At 38.1% G+C, this 19,983-nt stretch overlaps 1 protein-coding gene across 31 annotated transcripts in view; it reads left to right on the top strand.

Moving 5' to 3' along the window:
• Positions 1-19,983, top strand: part of PLEKHA5 (pleckstrin homology domain containing A5) — a 258,711-nt gene that overhangs the window by 75,589 nt on the left and 163,139 nt on the right. The window contains exon 4 of one of the 31 annotated variants that reach the window (XM_064284530.1): positions 12,062-12,166. The exons of the other annotated variants lie outside the window; for them this stretch is intronic. Coding sequence (XP_064140600.1) covers positions 12,062-12,143 — 82 coding nt within the window. The 3' untranslated portion in view covers positions 12,144-12,166. The remainder of the gene's footprint in view (positions 1-12,061; positions 12,167-19,983) is intronic. 31 annotated transcript variants of the gene reach the window in all.

Here is a 19,983-nt window from a genome sequence, read left to right as displayed (position 1 = left end):
CTCAGGAATGTAAACTGGCGAAAATAGTTACATAAAAAAATACTCATACACTTTGATCAACAATTCTATACCTGCAAATTTGCTCTACAGTATAATAGTATTAATATTAGGTTAATCCTAAATAAATTGTAAATACATGATCATTTTATTTACAAAAACCATAATTTCTTACACTTTATAAAGCTGTATAAGAATGTTTATATTTAAAAATTCTGGTAGGATACAAGAGAAAGTGTTAACAATTACTTCTGCACAGTAATACTGGGTTTTGATGAGAATGTGGAGAATGGAGCACAGGAGACATTTTTCCTTTTTTTTCACTTTATTATCTTTATGTACTTCGGGGAAAAAATATACTTGTGCACTATGTGCGTGTGTTGGCTTGTTAAAAAAATTTCCAACAATAAGGTGTGTTGTTGCTGTTAGGTACTGTCCATGGTTTCGGACTCATAGTGACCCTGTGTACAACAGAACGAAACATTGCCTGGTCCTGCGCCATTCTCATGATCGTTGTATGCTTGAGCCCATTGTTACAGCCTCTGTGTCAATCCATCTCCTTGAAGGTCTTCCACTTTTTCATTGACCTTCTACATTACCAAGCATGATGTCCTTCTTTAGGGACTGGTCCCTCCTGATAACATGTCCAAAGTATGTGAGAAGCACCATCCTTGCCTCTAAGGAGCATCTGGCTGTACTTCTACCAAGACAGATTTATTTGTTCTTTTGGCAGTTCATGGTATATTCGCTATGCTTTGTCAACACCGTAACTCAGAGACGTCAATAATACTTCGGACTTCCTTATTCATTGTTCAGCTTTCGTATGCATATGAGGAGATTAAAAACACCATGGCTTGGGTCAGGCGCACCTTAGTCCTCAAAGTGACATCTTGAGGACTAAGGTGCACCTGACCCAAGCCATAACACTTTGAAGAGGTCTTTTGCAGCAGATTTGCCTAATGCAATTCACCGTCTGATTTCTTGACTGTTGCTTCAGTTAAGTGTTGATTGTGGATCCAAATTAAAATGAAATCCTTGACAACTTTAGTCTTTTCCCCGTTTATCATAATGTTTTTTTTTTTAGTTTTTTTATCATAATGTTGCTTATCGGTCCAGTTGTGAGGATTTTTGTTTTCTTTATGTTGAGGTGTAAGCCCTACTGAAGGCTGTAGTCTTTGATCTTCATCAATAAGTACTTCAAGTCCCCTTCATTTTTAGCAAGCGAGGTTATGTCATCTGCATATCTCAGGTGGTTAATGTCTTCCTCCAATTCTGGTGCCCCATTCTTCTTCATATAGTCCAGTCTTCTCAGATTATTTGCTCAGCATTCAGATTGAATAAATATAGTGAAAAGATACAACCTTGACGCATACCTTCCCTGACCTTAAACCATACAGTAACCCCTTGTTCTGGTCAAATGACTTCCTCTTGATCTACGTAGAGGTTCCTGATGAGCACAATTAAGTGTTCTGGAATTCCCATTTTTGGCAATGTTATCCATAATTTGTTATGATCCACACAGTTGAATGCCTTTGCATAGTCAATAAAACACAGGTAAACATCTTTCTGGTATTTTCTGCTTTCAGCCAAGGTGCATCTGACATCCGCAGTGACATCCCTCTTTCCATGTCCTCTTCAGAATCTGACTTGACTTTCTGGCAGCTCCCTGACGATGTACTGCTACAAATGTTTTGAATGATCTTCAGCAAAATTTTACTTGTGTGTGATATTAATAATATTGTTTGATAATTTCTGCATTCTGTTGAATCTCCTTTCTTTAGAATGGGCATGTATATGGATTCCATCCAGTTGGTTGGCCAGGTAACTGTCTTCCAAATTTCTTGGCATAGACGAGTGAGTGCTTCCAGTGTGCATCCATTTGTTGAAACATCTCAATTTATATTCTGTCAATTTCTGAAGCCTTGTTTTTTGCCAGTGCCTTCAGTGCAGCTTGGACGTCTTTCTTTAATAACATCAGTTCTTGATCGTATGCTACCTCCTGAAATGGTTGAACATCAACCAATTCTTTTTGGTACAGTGACTGTATATTCCTTCCATCTTGTTTTGATGCTTCCTGCGTTGTTCAATATTTTGCTCATAGAATCCTTCAGTATTGCAATTTGAGGCTTGATTTTTTTTCTTCAGTTCTTTCAGCTTGAGAAATGTGTGTTCTTCCTATTTGGTTTTCTAACTCCAGGTCTTTGTGCATTTCATTATAATACCTTTGTCTTTTCGAGCTGCCCTTTGAAATCTCCTGTTCAGCTCTTTTACTTCATCATTTCTTCCATCCTCTTTAGTTACTCTATGTTTAAGAGAGTTTCAGAGTCTCTCCTGACATCCATTTTGGTCTTTGTTTTCAATGATCTTTTGTTTTCTTCATGTATGATGTCCTTGTTGTCATCCCACAACTTGTTTGATCTTCAGCCATTAGTATTTAGTGTGTCAAATTTATTGTTGAGATAGTCTCTAAATTCAGATGAGATATACTCAAGGTCGTACTTTGGCTCTCCTGGACTTGTTCTGATTTTCTTCAGCTTCAGCTTGAACTTGTGTGTGAGGAATTGATATTCTGTTCCACTGTTGGTCCCTGGCCTTGTTCAGACTGATGATATTGAGCTTCTCTGCCATCTCTTTCCACGGAGATAGTCGATTTAATTCCTGGGTTTTCCATTCAACGAGGTCCACGGATATAGTTGCCGTTTATATTTTTTGAAAAAAGGTATTTGCAGTGAATAGATCGTTGCCTTGCAAGTTCTTTCATGCAGTCTCTGGCGTCATTACTGTCACCAGTGCATTATTTTACAACTACTAATCCTTGTTTTTTTTTTTTTTTTTCTAACTTTCTCATTCCAATCACCAGTAATTACCAGTGCATCTTGATTGCATGTTTGATAATTTCGGAATGTAGAAATTGGTAATAATCTTCAATTTCTTCATCTTTGGTCTTAGTGGTTGTGTAAATTTGAATAATAGTCGTATTAACTGGTCTCCTTTGTAGGCATCTGGATATTATCCTATCACTGACAGAGTTGTAGTTCAGGATAGATTGTGAAATGTTGTTTCTGACAATGAATCCGACATCGTTCCTCTTCAGTTTGTCTTTCTTGGCATAGTACACCATATGATTGTCTGATTCAAAATGGCCAATACTAGTCCATTTCAGTTAAACCAGATCTTATGCTCGGACACTTCACTTCTGAAAGTCTTCCCCCAATCTTGGGCCACTGAAGTTTGGTTCTGTCCGGCAGGAGAAAAGTTCCAGGGTCACCCGGAGGACAGGGTTGATGGTTCTGCGGGTGTCAGGCGGGCCAGACTGGTCTTAACTGGTTCTGTGGTCTCAGGCGGGCCAGACTGGTCTTAACTGGTTCTGTGGTCTCAGGCGGGCCAGACTGGTCTTAACTGGTTCTGTGGTCTCAGGCGGGCCAGACTGGTCTTAAGTGGTTCTGTGGTCTCAGGCGGGCCAGACTGGTCTTAACTGGTTCTGTGGTCTGTGTCCCCAGCCTTTTGTTTTTATTATGTTGGGCAAGTTGGCTGATTGCCTAAAAAACATCTGGAGAAACCAGTTAGAAGGGGAGGTGGCTCATGCTACTGTACTTACAAGTTGGGGGTTGTTAATGGTGCCTGGAGGCTGTCAGCCTCACTCTTATTTAAAAAAGAAAAAAAAAATTTTTTTTTTTTTCCCACTCTTAAAGATGGTCTTGCAAAATAATTGGGTTTATCTTACTTGGTTTATTCTGCTTTGAGAGTAGAAATCAAATGCATAGGGTAAAGAAAGGAAAATCTTTCATTTGTGTTATTTTAATTGCAGGCACACTCTGCCTTTTTCAGAAATTTTTATGTCTCTTACATATTACCACATCATGTTTTTAGCGAGCCATTTTATTCCTTGGCAGTGGGAACTCAGTTTTTCAGGTTTGATTTTTAAAAACATGAAATTGACTTTTTGTAAATTTCTAACAGCTGAATGCTTTTTCACTCCTGTTTTTGAAATCATGCATTATTGTTAAGGCCTCCATTTAATAATAGTAATAATATTTACAATATTAATATTATTAAACAGAGGTCTTCCATATAAATATTTATATTATATGGAATATTATAGTACATATAATATTCCATATAAATAACAATATTTATATGGAAACAGAACAAACAGTTGTACACTATGATTGCAGTTTTATAAATTACTGCACATAGATAAAGACTGGAGGGGAACTGGAGAAACAATTGGAATTACGAAAGAATGAAGTTAACTGTGAGATAGTGAAGTCTTAAATATAAACTTTTAGAATATAGGCTTTGCCCAGGTATATTGGGTGGGAAGAGATGTTCCAGTAGCAACGGGAAAGTTCTTTTCAAGATAATTGGAAGTTAGCATCTAATCTGTTGTTAGAACTCAAAATGGTAATACAATTTTTGTGAAAGTTAGATATGGAGAAAAAAACAGAATGAGGCAGAATGACACTTGATGAATTTATATGAAAATGTGGCATTTATTTGAGCAACAGCCTTTCAGGGTTCCCATTTCCCCCTACGTAGCTAGTGTTAGACCTAGCTTTATGCTTTCTATCAGTGGGCAGTATGCCGCTGGTTTTTTTTGGAACATGGAAGTGCCAGAGGTGGTAAGCAAATCTCAGACTGTCAGCTTTGAGATTTATTACGTATGTCTGCTGTTTGAGCCCAAAAGGGCTTAACAGCTGAAAATAGACTTTAAGTCACTATTTGGATTTAAATTTTTATTCTGAAAGACTAGGTCATTTGACAGCAATCAAGGGCATTTTCATTCTCAAGACTGTTTTGCAGGCCTAGCAGAAAGCTCCTCCATCGGTCCATGAGGGGAGTCACTCTCAGGGCCAAGGCAGAAGAAATCTGGGGTACTTAACACAAAAAATAATAAAACACAGGAGGATTTGTTTTCTAGACTAATCCAGAAAGTGAGTTTTAAGTTGACAACGAGCAGTAAATCGGCAACAAGCCGATAGGGAACAAGTTTTGCCAGATATGAGGATTAAAGGTATTTAGAATGTACATCGTGTTATTACTTTTGATGCTCAAAAAATCTTACACCTGGAAGTGTATTTTAGAAAATCACCAATGTGAAGACTGATTATTTGGAAAAAAATACTCGACAGTAATTGTTGCAAGTATATTTTCAAAAACACGTACAATGGTAATTTAGAATACATGGTAATATGAATTTTTTTTAATTAAATGATTGTAGATGCAGTATACACATTTAAATATATATATCTGTAAATCATACTGTTTTCTTATATATTTTCCTTTAAACTCATTTCTCAGACTATCCTTCACACTCACCTGTGGCTCTGACATGGGACCTGGCAATCTGTTTTTGAAGAACTCTCCAAATAACTATGATACATAGCCAGGGTTTCAGAACCATTATTGCAAAGTTTTGTTTCACATGGAAATTCAGATAATTGAAATAACAAATTGGGCAACTATTATAAAATTTAAAAAATCTTCTGATTGTCTTGTAAAAAAAATCTGTTTTAATCTGTAGTGTTCTGGAAAATATAAGATTATGAAGGACACTTCCCTCTCCTAGAAAATCATACTGTTGACTTCAGGTGACCTTAATGAAACAAAGTAGAAGATGGTAGGACATTTGATAACTACAGACTAATATTAACATGAATTAGAAATGAATTGGGCTTACTATATTCAAAGAACTTAAGTTTACGCTAAGTTAAGGTTAAAGAAGTATGTCATTAAATGAAGTAGAGCAATAATGCTGTTATCTTTTCAATATATTTGAAATCTCATGTTGTATGTAGCACAATAATTTTATAACATTGGAATATGCAGTCTAAAGGCTTATTAAGGCTTAAAGACTTCTTTGGGGTCTCAGTATAATAAAGGGGGATGCTAAAAACATTACTGTGACTGTACCGATTGTTTTGTTAATATTTTAAAAACCTCTTTAAAGAATGGATTAGTGCATTAATCTAAGGTAATTAAGGTAAGGGAATGTAAGGAAATTGAGCCCTGGTGGTGCAATGATTCAGCTACTCAGCTGCTAACTGATAGGGCATTGGTTTGAACCCACCAGCCACTCTAAAGGTGAAAAGACCTGGCGATCTGCTACTGAAAAGATTATAGCCCAGGAAACCCTATGGGGTAGTTCTAGTCTGTCTTAGAGTCAGTATGAGCGGCACACAGCAGTGTAAGGAAATGTCATTAAAACCCAGAGAGAAATGTGTGGTGGTATTGGTCAACTAAAAATTCATTTTAATTATAAGGAAAAATAAGTGTGCGTTTGTGTTTTAGCACCAGTGATTGGGGGTGGGTAGCAAACAAAAGATATTTTTCCTGATTTTTAGTCAATTATGACTCAGACATAACTTATTTCAAAATAAGGTTGAGGATTATGTGTTTAGGTCTGGAGAAATTCAAAGATGATCAGTCCTCGCTCTCAAGAAAATTTAAATTGTGTAGAGGAATAAAACATACACTAGTAATGGTAATAACAACAGTATGTTGACCTTTTTGATGGTACAATAATAGGAAAAGGTACATTAGCTGGAGAAGCCAGTCTTCTAAGGACTCTAACCCAGCTACAGAGCTGTTCCTTATAGTGGGCAGTCAATTCTTAAAGTCACAATGTCTCAGAAGAGGTACTGAATCTGTGCTTGTGACAAAACGTTAAGTGTCTGATCTGGAGGTGGGGGGAGGAGTCAGGAGGGAGAAGGGGAAAGATAATAAAAGGAGATGCTGATCCATGCTGATCTCTGTATTGGATGTAGTACCAGGGCTTGGGAGTTGGGATCCAGCTACTGAAAATAGAGGCATAGCTTGTCTTTTTGGAATGGGTCTCAAGATCCAACCTTCTGTGAGAAGGGATGGTGATAATTAGACATTATGTGTGTACCAGCCAAGTGGACTTGGACTTTAGGGAGGAAGCCAGCTCTTGAGGGGAACTGCAGTAAAAATCAAGACTCTATGTTTCAGCTACTTTACCAGCAACACATATTAATCCATTTAATCCTCAAAACAACCCTAATGAGGAGTGTACTACAGGTAGTCCCTAACTTAACGATGCATTCGAGTTACAATGAACTGCGCAACTCTTTTTTTGTTGTTGTTCCTCTTCTCTTTAATAAATGTTGCAGCACATAATTTGCTGAATATTATCATTCTCAGATGTTCACTGGCAGCTGTACAGTGTTGTTTATTTACTGTTCAAAACACTGCTGTGTAGCAGACAATAATGAGAACTAAAAAAAAAGAAAAAGGTACTAGTTACATCAGAACCAACCTATGACAGCTGTCGGAACGGAACCCTGTTGTAAGTTGGACACTACCTGTATTATTTTTTCCGTTTTTCAGGTAGTAAACTGAGGCTAGAAAAGTGAGGTAATTGCCTCACAAAGCTAGCAAGTGGTCAACTAGGACTGAACCCAGGATGTCTAATCTAAGAGTCTGTGGTTTGTTTGTCTTAACTAAAAGGATATGGCACCTCCCTTAACCTAACTGGATCTTTACTTTTTTTCTAGCAAACTTCCCTTTTCCTATTACTGCCAAAACTGATGGTGGTATAAGCTATTCTATACGATTTCTGAAGGGGGACAAGAGTGGAGGAAAATAGATTAATTCCTAAGATAAATCCTGCCAGGCTTTGTTACTGATGTGCTATTTTTTAGGGTAGTTATAATTTCTGATAGACAGGAGAATGCTCATTCTAGGTGAGTATCCTGGTACAGCAAAGCATGTGTAAGTGAGACAACGGCAGAGTGTGTTTGGGGCTGAAGAGCACATTTTGGGTGGGTCTTGTAGTATGTGAGGAGCAGCAGTGGAAGATAGAAAGATAAGAGGAAGTCCTGTTGAAGAGGTTGAGTAAGGAAATTAGGTTTTACGTGACCGTATAAACCCACTGCCGTCAAGCTGATTCTGACTCAATGACCCTATAGGACAGAGTAGAACAGCCCCATAGGATTTCTGAGGCAGTAAATCTTTATGGAAGCAGACTGCTGTATCTTTCTCCCAAGGAGTAGTTGGTGGGTTCAAACTGCTGACCTTGGTTGGCAGCTGAGTGCTTTAACCACTGAACCACCAGGGGTCTTGATTATATAGTGGGGAGCTATGGAAAGCTTTCTGATGGTATATTTTCTGTCTCTCTCTCTTTGCTATTGCTATCAAGTTGATTCTGAATCATAGCAACTTTATAGGACAGAGTAGAACTGCCCCCTAGGGTTTCCAAGGCTGTAATCTTTACAGAAGCAAACTGCCACATCCTTCTCCCACAGAGCAGATGGTGGGTTTGAACCACTAATCTTTCGGTTAGCAGCTAAGTGCTTAACCACTGTACCACCAGGGCTCCTTGCTTCCACATAAAAACCAAACCCTTTGCCGTTGAGCTGATTCCGACTCATAGTGACTGTACAGGACAGAGTAGAACTGCCTGAAAGGGTTTCCAAGGAGAGGTTAGTGGATTCGAACTGCCAGCCTTTTGGTTAGCAGCTGATCTCTTAACCACTGCACCACCAGGGTTACTGTCACATATAGTCCCTGATAAATAACTAACATTTGAATGATTTCTAATATTATTTATTACTATTATTTTTAGTAATTGAATTGCTCATCTCTAGCCCTGGTGGTGTAGTGGTTAAGTGCTACTGCTGCTAACCAAAAGTCTGACAGTTCAAATTCACCAAGCACTCCTTGGAAACTATATGGGGCAGTTCTACTCTGTCCTACAGGGTCGCTATGAGTCGGAATCGACTTGAGGGCAACAGCTTTGGTTTTTTTTGTTTGTTTGTTTGTTTTAAAGCATTTCAGTTGTAATGCTGTTGTCACAGAGCTGTGGAAAATTATGTATTTTTTTCAGGACTCAACTTAGTCTGGCTGGTAAGGGTGTCAGTCTAATAGTGTATTAACCAAAATGTAAATTTAAATTGCATACAATTTTTAGAAATAGGGAAAAAAATGAACTTCTAAGTTTTCCAAAGTTAGGTTTTTTTTTTTCTTTTTCAGGTGTGAGTATATGACAATCATGTCAGTCATGTCATTAGCATGTAAAGTTATTCATGCCACTGTATAATTCATGATTTGCAAATAAGAGGACAGGTAACAATTTCTATTCTTCCTGATATATTTGGTTGGGGTGAGATAATGTATTATATAATTTGCTTTACAGTTTATGATTTAAATAGTTATGTTTTTAGCAGCTCATAGTTATATTTTTAAAAGGCAGCAAAAAACATTTATTTTTCGATTCCTACTTATTTTTTTAAAAAAACCTTCAGATTTATTTTATATACCAATTAAAGCCCTGAAAATCGTTCTTGAACAGGAGTTAGTATGTGGGTCCAAAATGTTAAGTTTTGTGTTTGGCCAGATGAGGGCACTTTTTCTTTACATTTCTAAAGTTTGAGCTGTGAAGCAGATTCTCTCCATCCGTTATTTACTTCCTTTTATTATTGACAGTAAGAGAACTACTGGTTTTGCCATTTTTGATGTTTTTATTGTGTTGTATTCTTATAGACTGATCTTTCTCCAAAGGAAAATCTTTAGTTTCTTGAAAAGTTTTTATATAATGAAACTTTTTAATGAATGACAAAATTTCTCTGGAACAAGTTAGTTTTAAGACAGATGTAGATGTGATTTGGCTTGTAATTAATAATGCAATTTGGCTTGTAATGATAATAATGAAATTTAATTGTAAGCTAATTGGAGTACTCTCAACTTTTTACAGCAAGATTAAGTGGCATTGACTACATCTCTCTTCCTTACTAACTTTATACTGTTTACCTCACATTTAGTTAATGCTACCTTGCTTCTCCACTGGAATAATTCAGAAGTAATGGAGAGGAAATAAAATGCCAGAAACATTTAGTGGGGAAAAAGAAAAAAACATTTTGTCTTGCTGCTTAACAACAAAAGCAATAGCACTAAAATCCAACAATTATAAGTAAAAGCTCAGAAATACGGCATTTTTATTTCATTTGTAGTGATGGCCATCAAGGGCTGCATTGAGTAGGGTAAGGTTTCTAGGGTGTCGATCTGAGAAGGAAATTTAAGAGTAATGTTGAGGTTTATTTAAAAGGGCTCTTGCCATTTCATCATAGATAAAACAAATGGCTTATGACTTTTTTTTTTTTTTAATTGTTTCTCGCTTGGAAGCTTTCGTGTCCTTTGTGAGCGTGCCAGAGAGCAGTTATAACCATATCCTCTCTTCCTAAGCACTGACTGTATTTCAGGTGCTTTCCCTACTTGTCAACTTGCTCCTGTCAACAACCCTGTGAGTCACCGGTATTATCATTTCTACTTTATAGATGATGAAATTTAGACTCAGAGACATCAAGTCATGTGTTCAGTCTCACAGAAATTAGCAAATAATGAATTTTCAAATTCAGACCATAAGGGTTAAAGACACTTGGTGGTAAAGAAGAATATCACTAAGAAGCAAGTGGTTTGAGCTTAAACGATTGGCTTGTTGCTTGTCAGCTGCCTGTCTCAAAAGGCCATCATCTCTTGGGACAGTAGTTGGGAAAGTTCGTAGCTGTATGAAAAGGTAAGGCCTCACAGCAAGCACACCTGGTGCCTGTAGATAGACATTATTATTAGTCCCTTGGAGGCAAAGAAAATTTCCTACTGTTTAGTCTACCATTAATTTTTCTTTTTTAAAACCCAAAAGATTGTTAAGAAAAAGAGGAGGAAGAAGAAAGCAGTGTTTTTTTTCCCCACTTTTATTCCCTGACTATTTGCTTTGTAAATTTTATTGGTAGCAGACTTGTTTCCTTAGACCTTACCAAGCCATAGTGTCTGTTTGAACGATAAACCAAACAAATCTGTTTTTTGCTGACAGTACTTTTTAACAAATAGTAAATATTTTAAGCTAGGAAAATTATAGGTCTTTAATTAAAAAAAAAAAAATTTTTTTTTTTTTTTTTATAATAAAAAGAGGGTCAGTGAAAAAGAGGGAGACCCTCAATGAGATGGATTAACACAGTGTCTGCAACAATGGGCTCAAGCATAACAACAATGGTGAGGATGGCACAGGACCTGGCAGTGTTTCGTTCTGTTGTGCATAGGGTCGCTGAGTTGGAACCGACTCGACGGCACCTAATAACAAAAACAAAAAATACTCTCTCTCTTTCAGCGTTCATTGGGAGCCTTCTTTGTGCCAGCTCCTGTGCTAGGCATATGGAATAAGATGTAAGACGCAACTGTGTCCTTGCTAGTGACTTTAGAGTAAGAGCCCAGTAAGTAAACCAGTCATTACAATGAAATGGGATAAGTACTGGGAGAGCTGTGGGCAGAGCGCTGTGAAAGCACACATCCCAGCTTGATGACGAGAGAGGAGAGAACGATTCATGGAAAATGTAACGTCTGAGCTGAATCTTGAAGCACAAGTGATCAAACAAATTATTTCTCAGGTAGATGACTTCAGAGGGAGGAGAGGCTGGTTTTGCTAAAGACCTAAAAATGATGTTTGCTTTGCATATTTTGAGTTTGACATACTAATATGGTGTCTAGGTTTTAAGGTGTCCACTTGGTTTTTGGAAATGTGAGACAAATTTTGACAAAGATTTTTAGCCTGGAGATGAATATTTGAGAGTCATTTGGATAGAACTGACAGATTAGAAAGAGACACTATAGAAAGAAAAAGAGGAGACTGGGAAATGCCTGAAAAGTCAGAGAGACAGGAGAATGAGACTAATGCAGTGTCCTGGAAGCCAGAGTCAGAACACAAAGTCAGGTAGGGATAGTTATATGGTCAGTGGTGGCAAATGCGTTACTTTTAAGCCGAGGCGCTGGAGTACACCATTGGATTTGATGAGAATGTCACTTGCTTAAGTCTGAGGAAAGTAGTGGAGTGTTAGATTTAAGGTGACATTTTAGAAATGCACATATTCTTTATACTTTTTTTACACTTGTTCTCAAATTTGAGGAGAGGGTTCAGGGACCTCTTTGAAACTGTGATGAAGGACAGTGAACATACACAGATGAGATACAATTACTGGGACCAGGAGTGTGCACATTTGCACATGATATAAAGTGGACCAGTGAGACTTGATTTGGGACTTTCCTTATTCTGCAGGAAGAGAATTGCTTTTGCTTATCTGGATTTGAAGCTGAATGATGTACACCTAGAGCTTTCCTTACGGAGTGAGCCTCTCTGAGGACAATCAGTACTCTCACAAAGGTAATAGAGAGATAGTGTTGGGAGGTGGTGGGAAGGGAGGAAGGTAAAGGAATAATTTCTCTTAAAAGGATCAGCACAAAGTTGATCTCTGACATCAACTACTCCCTCTAGCATCAGTATTCTCTCTCCTGCCTTTGGGTTCCCTAATTTGCTGTCTCACGGAACTGAAGAACCACATAAAGGAAATGGCTCACCCGGCTGTAGAGGCTGGCAAGTCCCAAATTCATGGGTCAGATGTAGACTTCTCCCTGGCCCTCAGTCTCTGCCCAGAGGCACTCAGCTTTCTTGCCCTGTGGGCCAAGAAGTCAACTGTGCAGTCTCCCATGGGTCTTTGGTGCCAGGCTCTCCTCTTTGCTCTGGAATTGGCTCTCTTTTAAGACAAAACTGACCAATCCCCTAGGTAGGCCACAGTTACCCTATCACATAATCACCTGGGTGAGAGTTGAAAGACCATGGCTAGAAGGGCCACGCACAAAATAATTAATCCACTGCTGAGAGAAAAAGGCAGAAAAACACCTTAGTGTCTTGGTTGAGTCTCTAGATCCAGCCCTTTCTAAATCTGCCACCTTGGCTTTTCATTTGAGTGAATCAATTCTCTTCTTTGGCTTAAGCCAATTTGAACTGGGTTTTTTGTCGTTTGAGGCTGAAAGAGCCCCATTCCCCAGAAGGATGCCTATATACTTACATATTTAAAAATATGCAAATGATTCAGAGGTTTACAGAGCTGTAGGGGCCCATTGAACCTAGGGGAAGCACCTCTGCTCTAGTATACTTAACATTATGCTCCACAAATCTAGATACATTATTATCATTAACTTTTTTAATTAATGATCATTCCTGGAACAATTTGGTCTTTATTATAAACATACATACACAGCATCTTGTATTATACTTGAGGGGATGAAATCTCCTTATTAAAGCCTTATCAGATTAATCAAGAGTTAACCCATTTATCTCATCAGCTTCTTTCAGCAAGGATATCATTTATGAAATGTTGGGATTCCATTTCATTCATTATCTGTCTCTACAGGCATATAAATAGGCCTGCCAACCATAAATCTTAGATCTAGGAGTAAGCCCATAAAGGCCGCATAGAGTAGAAAGATGGAGTTGTCTCTGGCTCTAGCTAAGTCCAGTAACTTCAAGGAAAAAGAAAATGATTTCGCTAATTTTGTCATTAGGACCAAGCTTCCAATCCAATTGAAAATGGTGGATATTTTTATAGCATCAATAAGAACTATTTTGCTGAAAAGATAATATTAAAAATAATAAGGCAACTAGAAAATAGTTACTATGATAAGATTTCAGAAAGCATTTTGACATTTGTGTTCACTTCATAGGTTTGAGTTGGTAATTGGTGCTGGTCACAGAGAAGGTAATTATGTCTTCTTGGCCACTGCACTTGAAATGCATGTAGCTCCTGCCAGGTACACAATGGTGATTGCTTTGATTATACAGAACAAGAAGGTGGATTATGATAACCATGTGTGTGTAACTGAGAATGAACCTGAATATACTAAATTTCCCTTTTTTCTACAGAAACATACATTTAATAAAAGAGCAATAACCAGCAACTAATTTCTAATTAGTAAGTAATTAAGGATCCTGGTACTTCAGTGGTTAAGCCCTTGGCTGCTGAGAAAGATGTGGCAGTCTGCTTCTGTAAAGATTATAGCCTTGGAAACCCTAAGGAGCAGTTCTGCTCTGTCCTATAGGGTCACTATGAATTGGAATCAACTCGACAGCAGTGGGTTTTATGGTGTAGGTAGAAGAAAAAGAGTAGAAGTAAATTTAGATTCAAATTGAGTACCTTAGGTTTCTACCCCGACATACCAGTCCACGTTCCCTATGCGTAGGTCATATACCAAACCAGACCCAGTGCTGTGGAGTCGATTCTGACTCATAGCAACCCTATAAGGACAGAATAGAACCGCCCCATAGAGTTTCCAAGGAGCGCCTGGCGGATTCAAACTGCTGACCCTTTGGTTAGCAGCTGTAGCACTTAACCACTATGCCACCAGGGTTTCCATAGGTCATATATGTTTCTTGAAATCGGCCTGATGTTCCCAGCCTCTGTGCTTTGTTTCCCGTTCTAAAACACCATTCTATAAAGAGTATCCCTCCCTTGAAATTTTGTAAGCTAGCTCAACCCCCATCTCCAAGAATCTTTGTGAACACTGTAGTCAGAATTTTTGTTTCTCACGTTTATTAATAAGCATCCTCCTTTTTTCCCTCCTCCATTTCGGCCAGAATTTTTATTTTATTCACTACATGCCTCAGGTATTATGTTAAAAAAAAAAAAAAAACCCAAACCCAGTGCTGTTGAGTCGATTCCGACTCCTAACATAATGAGGTATTATGTTAGGTTCTGGAAAGTCAAGGAAGAACAGTATGACATTTCTGCCCTCTGGTGGTTGAAAGAGACATTACAAGTTAGTAATTATGAGGTGTACTGTGACTCCTACCAGCCTTGGCATCATTAAAAAAAAAAAAAAAAAAAAAAAATTTTTTTTTTTTTCCCTACTGCGTTTACTGGTTCACTAATTTATCTAACATGTATTGAGCATCTTCTGTATGATGGGCTTTATCATTGTTCTAAAGGTGCCGTTTCTGTCGTAGTAGCGTTCTGACTTTCAGTAACAATAGTTGACAGATGGAATGCCGTAAGTATACTTTTGCTATGTCTAGATCAGACATTCTGGGTTGCAAAGTGTCTCCTTCTCAGCATCTAAAATAGGCTTACTGAGCTTCAAATTTGGTTGCATATGTGATGGATAAAAATGAGAAAATATGTCTTAGTTATCTTATTGCCGTATAACAAATGACCTCAAAATGTAGCCATTTAAAACAATGAACTTTTAATTTCTCAGAGTTTCTGTGGGTAAGGAATTGTAGATGTGGCTTAGCTGTTGATTCTGCCTCAGGATCTCTTATTAAGATTCAGTCAAAATGTTGGTTGGGGCTGCAGTTCTCCGAAGGCTTGACTGGGCTAGAGGATCTACTTCCAAGTTGATTCTGGCCGTTGGCAAGAGGCTTCGGTTTCTTAGAATGTGGTAGTAGGCTTCACCCAGAGTGAGTGATCCAAGAGAGGGCAAGGTACCACAGTGTTTTCAATGATCTGGGCTCAAAAGTGAATTTTTTCTGGTCATTTTTCATATCTTGTTATATACAGGCCAGGTCTGTTCTCTGTGGAAGGGAATTACATTCGGGCAGGAATAGCAAGAGACAGAAGCATTGGAGACCACCTTGTATGCTGGCTACCATGTACTGTAACCCTATGTTAGCATCTGTCAGTGAATTTGGGCCCATGTGAAGACGACACAAGTCTTCAAAGGGAAAAACCAAAACCAAACCCGCTGCCGTCGAGTCAATTCCGACTCAAAGCGGCACTATAGGACAGAGTAGAACTGCCCCATAGAATTTCTAAGGAGCGCCTGTTGGATTCAAACTGCTGATCTTTTGGTTAGCAGCCATAGGGCTTAACCAGTATGCCACCAGGGTTTCCTTTCAAAGTTAATTCGGTTGAAAAAATTAGACCAACTCTTCCTCTCCTTATTCTTTTATTTTTCATTCTCCTGGAAGCATAGGTGGAGCCCTGGTCATGCAGTGGTTAAGCGTTCGGCTGCTGGCCAAAAGATTGGCAGTTCAAATCCTCTAGCTGCCATTTGGAAACCCTATGGGGCAGTTCTACTCTGTCCTAGAGCATCGCTCTCAGTTGTAATCAACTCGACGGCAACAGGTTTGGTTTCGGTTTTTTGTGGAAGCATTCGTAAGTCCTCTGTGCCCCAAAGCTGACACTTGAAAATGGAGCACTTGGAGAAGTGGGAAAAGAACAATAAGAGAAGAGCCAGTTTTTCTACCTTCCTGAGGTATAGAATCTTTAAAGGGAACATACTTTTATGAAAATGAGATTGAAAATTTTTTATTATTTTTTAAATTTGACCTATTTTAATTTATATTTCCATGCCACTCAGTGGTAAGAAATATTTCTGCAGAATGAATACGTAGTAAATGGTAGCTGACCAAGCTACTACCTTCCCCCCAAAGTGTTATTCTTCTCTTCTGTCTTGCATTCTGTCTTAATATAGGAAGAGATGAACAAGTTAAAATATTAAAATTGCATCAGCCTGCTTTTTATATAATGATTTCAATATAATTTTAGAAAGAAGTCATATTAAAAATGGCATTCCTGGCTCTGCAGATTTATTGATGCTTCCAGTAATGGCCAACCTAGAGTAAATGTAACAGCCTATAATTGTGTACCTTTAAGGTCTTATTTTGCAGATTTGATTGACAAAATTAATATATTAATAAGCTTATAATCCCCAAAGGCAAAATGATAGACTTATAATAAGTTGTACATTGAGGTTATTTCCTTTAAAAAAAATTTCATTTAAACTATATATTTTTTATGGGTTTAATGTATTCATCTCTGCTTTTATCTCATAATTGCTTATTTACAATTTTAACTTATGTATGAAGACATTATGTGTACTTAGTAGTAAATGGGGTAGATTTAAAAGGGAGTCCTTAAAGTGAACAAGTATTTATTGAGCTTCTGTTATATACCAAGCCCCCTGATAACTTTGGAAACCGTGGTGGCATAGTGGTTAAGAGCTAGAGCTGCTAACCAAAAGGTCAGCAGTTTGAATCCACCAGGTGCTCCTTGGAAACTCTATGGGGCAGTTCTACTCTGTCGTGTAGGGTCCCTAAGAGTCAAAGTTGACTCGACGGCAAAGGGTTTGGTTTTTTTGTTTTCTGTTCTGATAACTTTGGGGTCACAGTGATGAACACAACAGCATTATCCCTGAATTCATGGAGCTGCCAAGTATAGAGGAAACATGGACATTAGTCCAATACCCGCACAGGTAAATACATAAGTATGCTTAAATATATTAAGCTGAGACTAGACAGGTGAGTGGGGGAGGAGTTAGCGTACCTGGGAAGAACCTTGTAGGTTGAAGAGATTGACAGGGTCAGAAAGAAGCCAGGGAGCCTGGAGCTGAGTGAGTGAGGTGAGCGCCTCCCCAGGCCAGGCAGTGACCATACTGTGCAGGACCTGGTATCCACATTAAGGACTTTGGCATTTTATACTGGTAACATGGGAATTTTAAATGAGAGAGTAGTATTTTATGTATTACTCTGGCTGCTGGGTGGAGAATTGAATGAGAATTAAAGTAGAAGCAAGCAGAATTGTTAAGGAGTGATCGCATTTTTGTAAAATGAGAAACAATGATGGATGGATGAAGGGAGTGTCAGCAGAGGTGGGCAAACGTGGACTAATTGGAGAGAGATTTTAGGGGCAGACTCCACAGGTTTGGTTAGAGGAGGAATAATTTCCACGCAACTTAAGCAGCTGGGTGGAGGTGCCATATTTTAAAATGAGGAAGATCGATTATTCGTTTTGGGGTGGAGTGAGGATTTGAGGAGGAGTTGCAGATTGAGGGTTGGAGATCAAGAGATTAGTGTTGATTGTTGTGAGATGATTGTGGGAAAGCTAAGGGGAGATCTCAGGCAGGCAGACAGGTATATTAGCCTGGAGCTTGAAAGTGGATTAGAGAAAAATTTGGCAGATATCAACATATTTATGGTTTTTAGGCCAATAAACAGACTGTAGTACGTTTTCAAGTTGTGTTTGAACCAGCAATAAAACTAGGATGATATGACTGTGCTAAAATTTTATTGACATGAATAATAACTGCTTTTTGAGCAATTAATAAAATTGGAGAATATTACTTAGAAAAATGGCTAATGGAAAGAGCCAGAATTTCCCCTTACTAAAGCTTTTTGTGTTTTACTGACTCCCCCGCCTTTTTTTTTTCTTGATCTCATGCTAGAGGAATTTGATTACTTGCTTTTCCAAAGAGATTAATCTGTTCTCTTATTAAATGTTGAAATCTGTTTACAAGATGTTGATTCCTCCTTTCTCCCATATAGCATGTTTTTCTAAAATTGTTGTTCAGAATCTTACCATTAGTATCATTTTTCCCACAGCCGTTTTTAAGCTTCATTGTGCCCTTTTTTATCGAAAACCATAGCACGCAATAGAGCCATCACACTGACCTTCTCTGTTCTTCCATTTTGGAGTAGTCTTGAAATCCTCCTCTTACTGGAAATTTTTGGGGAACGTTTAGCTCTGTTTGTTAGTATTTATATTTTCAGCCTTAGAAATACTGTTATAAACATAGAAAAACTTCATTTTGGGTAATATTGCCTTTATTTTGAAGCACTGGAAAGAAGTAAATGAATTATCAGCTGATTGGCTGGATATTTCTTTTTAAAAAATAATTTAATTTCCAAAATAAACTTTTCTGAACATTCATTCGTTTTATGAAACATGTACTGAGTGAGGTTTTAATGCAGAGTGGTGAGCCAGGTGTTATAGGAGAGAGAGAGAAAGAGAGCTGGAAGGTAGTGCTTGCTCTCAAAGTGCTTAGTACGTCTTTAGCCCTTGTCATAAAAGCAGAGAGCATAAGTGCTGCACACGATTATTTACAATCTGAAAACCCACCTGTTGGCAAAGTGGAACTGTTACTTAACATTAGCGAGTTAAAAATCAGCCTTATACATCTAGCATTGGTAATTATTTCTGGCATGTTGGAGAAATGAAGATGGCTCATTTAGTCAGGAATTCCACTGATCTCAGGGTCATTCCATGTTACCTGTGTGATCTTCCTCTTAATGCTTGTCTTACTCTTGCACCACGACCGTTAAGCATGTTTTAAATGGGATATCCCCAAGGAAAAGGGACTTTCCTTATTTTCTACCCTGTTGAGATCGGCAGAACTGAGGTTAAGGAAACAGCAGCTGGGCCAGAGCCAGTTTCCACAGGGTTTTTAAAGTATCTATGTAGAGGATCACCGAAAAAGAGGAAGATTTCTTAACAAGACGGATTTGACACAGTGGCTGCAGCAGTGGGCTCAAGTATAACAACAATTGTGAGGATGGCGCAGACCAGGCAGTGTTTCTTTCTGTTGTACATAGGGTTGCTGTGAGCTGGAGCTGACTCAATGACACCTAAAAAAAATGTGAGAACAGAATGGTCAATGAAGGCCACATATTTAAGGGGCAAGAAGAGGAATTGGGAGGGAGAGTGAGATGGATGAGAACTGGCAGAGTGTGGTGACACATTAATTTCCTAGAATGTTCACGTATTTGATATTTTATGTCATTGGTTTTAAATCCTCTTGGACCATGACCCACAGTAAGAAATATTACGTGACTTACGATCCACATATGAACACATTTCTTTATATAAAACAAAAATGAACTAATATTTTACTACCTGGCCCTCCTCTTCTGTTTTATTATTTTAAAAACGCTGGTAGCAAGCATTCCATTAACTTCATTTTATTATCCTCTAGTGGGTCAAGCCAGGGTTTAAAAAATACTGTCTATGCCACAGTGAGATTTATATGGGCAAGAATCGGGGTGAAGTGAACATTGTTTATTGCTTATAACCGTTGTTGCAGGTCATGTGCTAGTATGTAGAAATCAGACTACCTTGGTAGCCTGGCATGCAGCTTTTCACATTGTGGGCATTGAGTTAATGTTGAGTGTTGTTGAATAAATGGATAGCAGTTATCAGAGTCATACTGCCTAATCAGTTGTTGCTAATGTCTGTCTCGTCCACTAAACTCATCTTATTGCAAAACAAGAGATGATGGTCTATTCAGCTGCACCTGCCAAGAATGAAAATATTCAGTCATACAAAATAAGCTAAATTGTAACCTAATCACTATGGTCTTAAATCACCGCAACACTTAGCACAATAATCATTTATTATCTCTCAGTGTTCTTGTAGGTCAGGAATTCTG

The sequence above is a fragment of the Loxodonta africana genome, chromosome 4, assembly GCF_030014295.1.
Source record: "Loxodonta africana isolate mLoxAfr1 chromosome 4, mLoxAfr1.hap2, whole genome shotgun sequence".
Classification (NCBI taxonomy): domain Eukaryota; kingdom Metazoa; phylum Chordata; class Mammalia; order Proboscidea; family Elephantidae; genus Loxodonta; species Loxodonta africana.
This window is presented reverse-complemented; position numbering and strand designations above follow the sequence as displayed.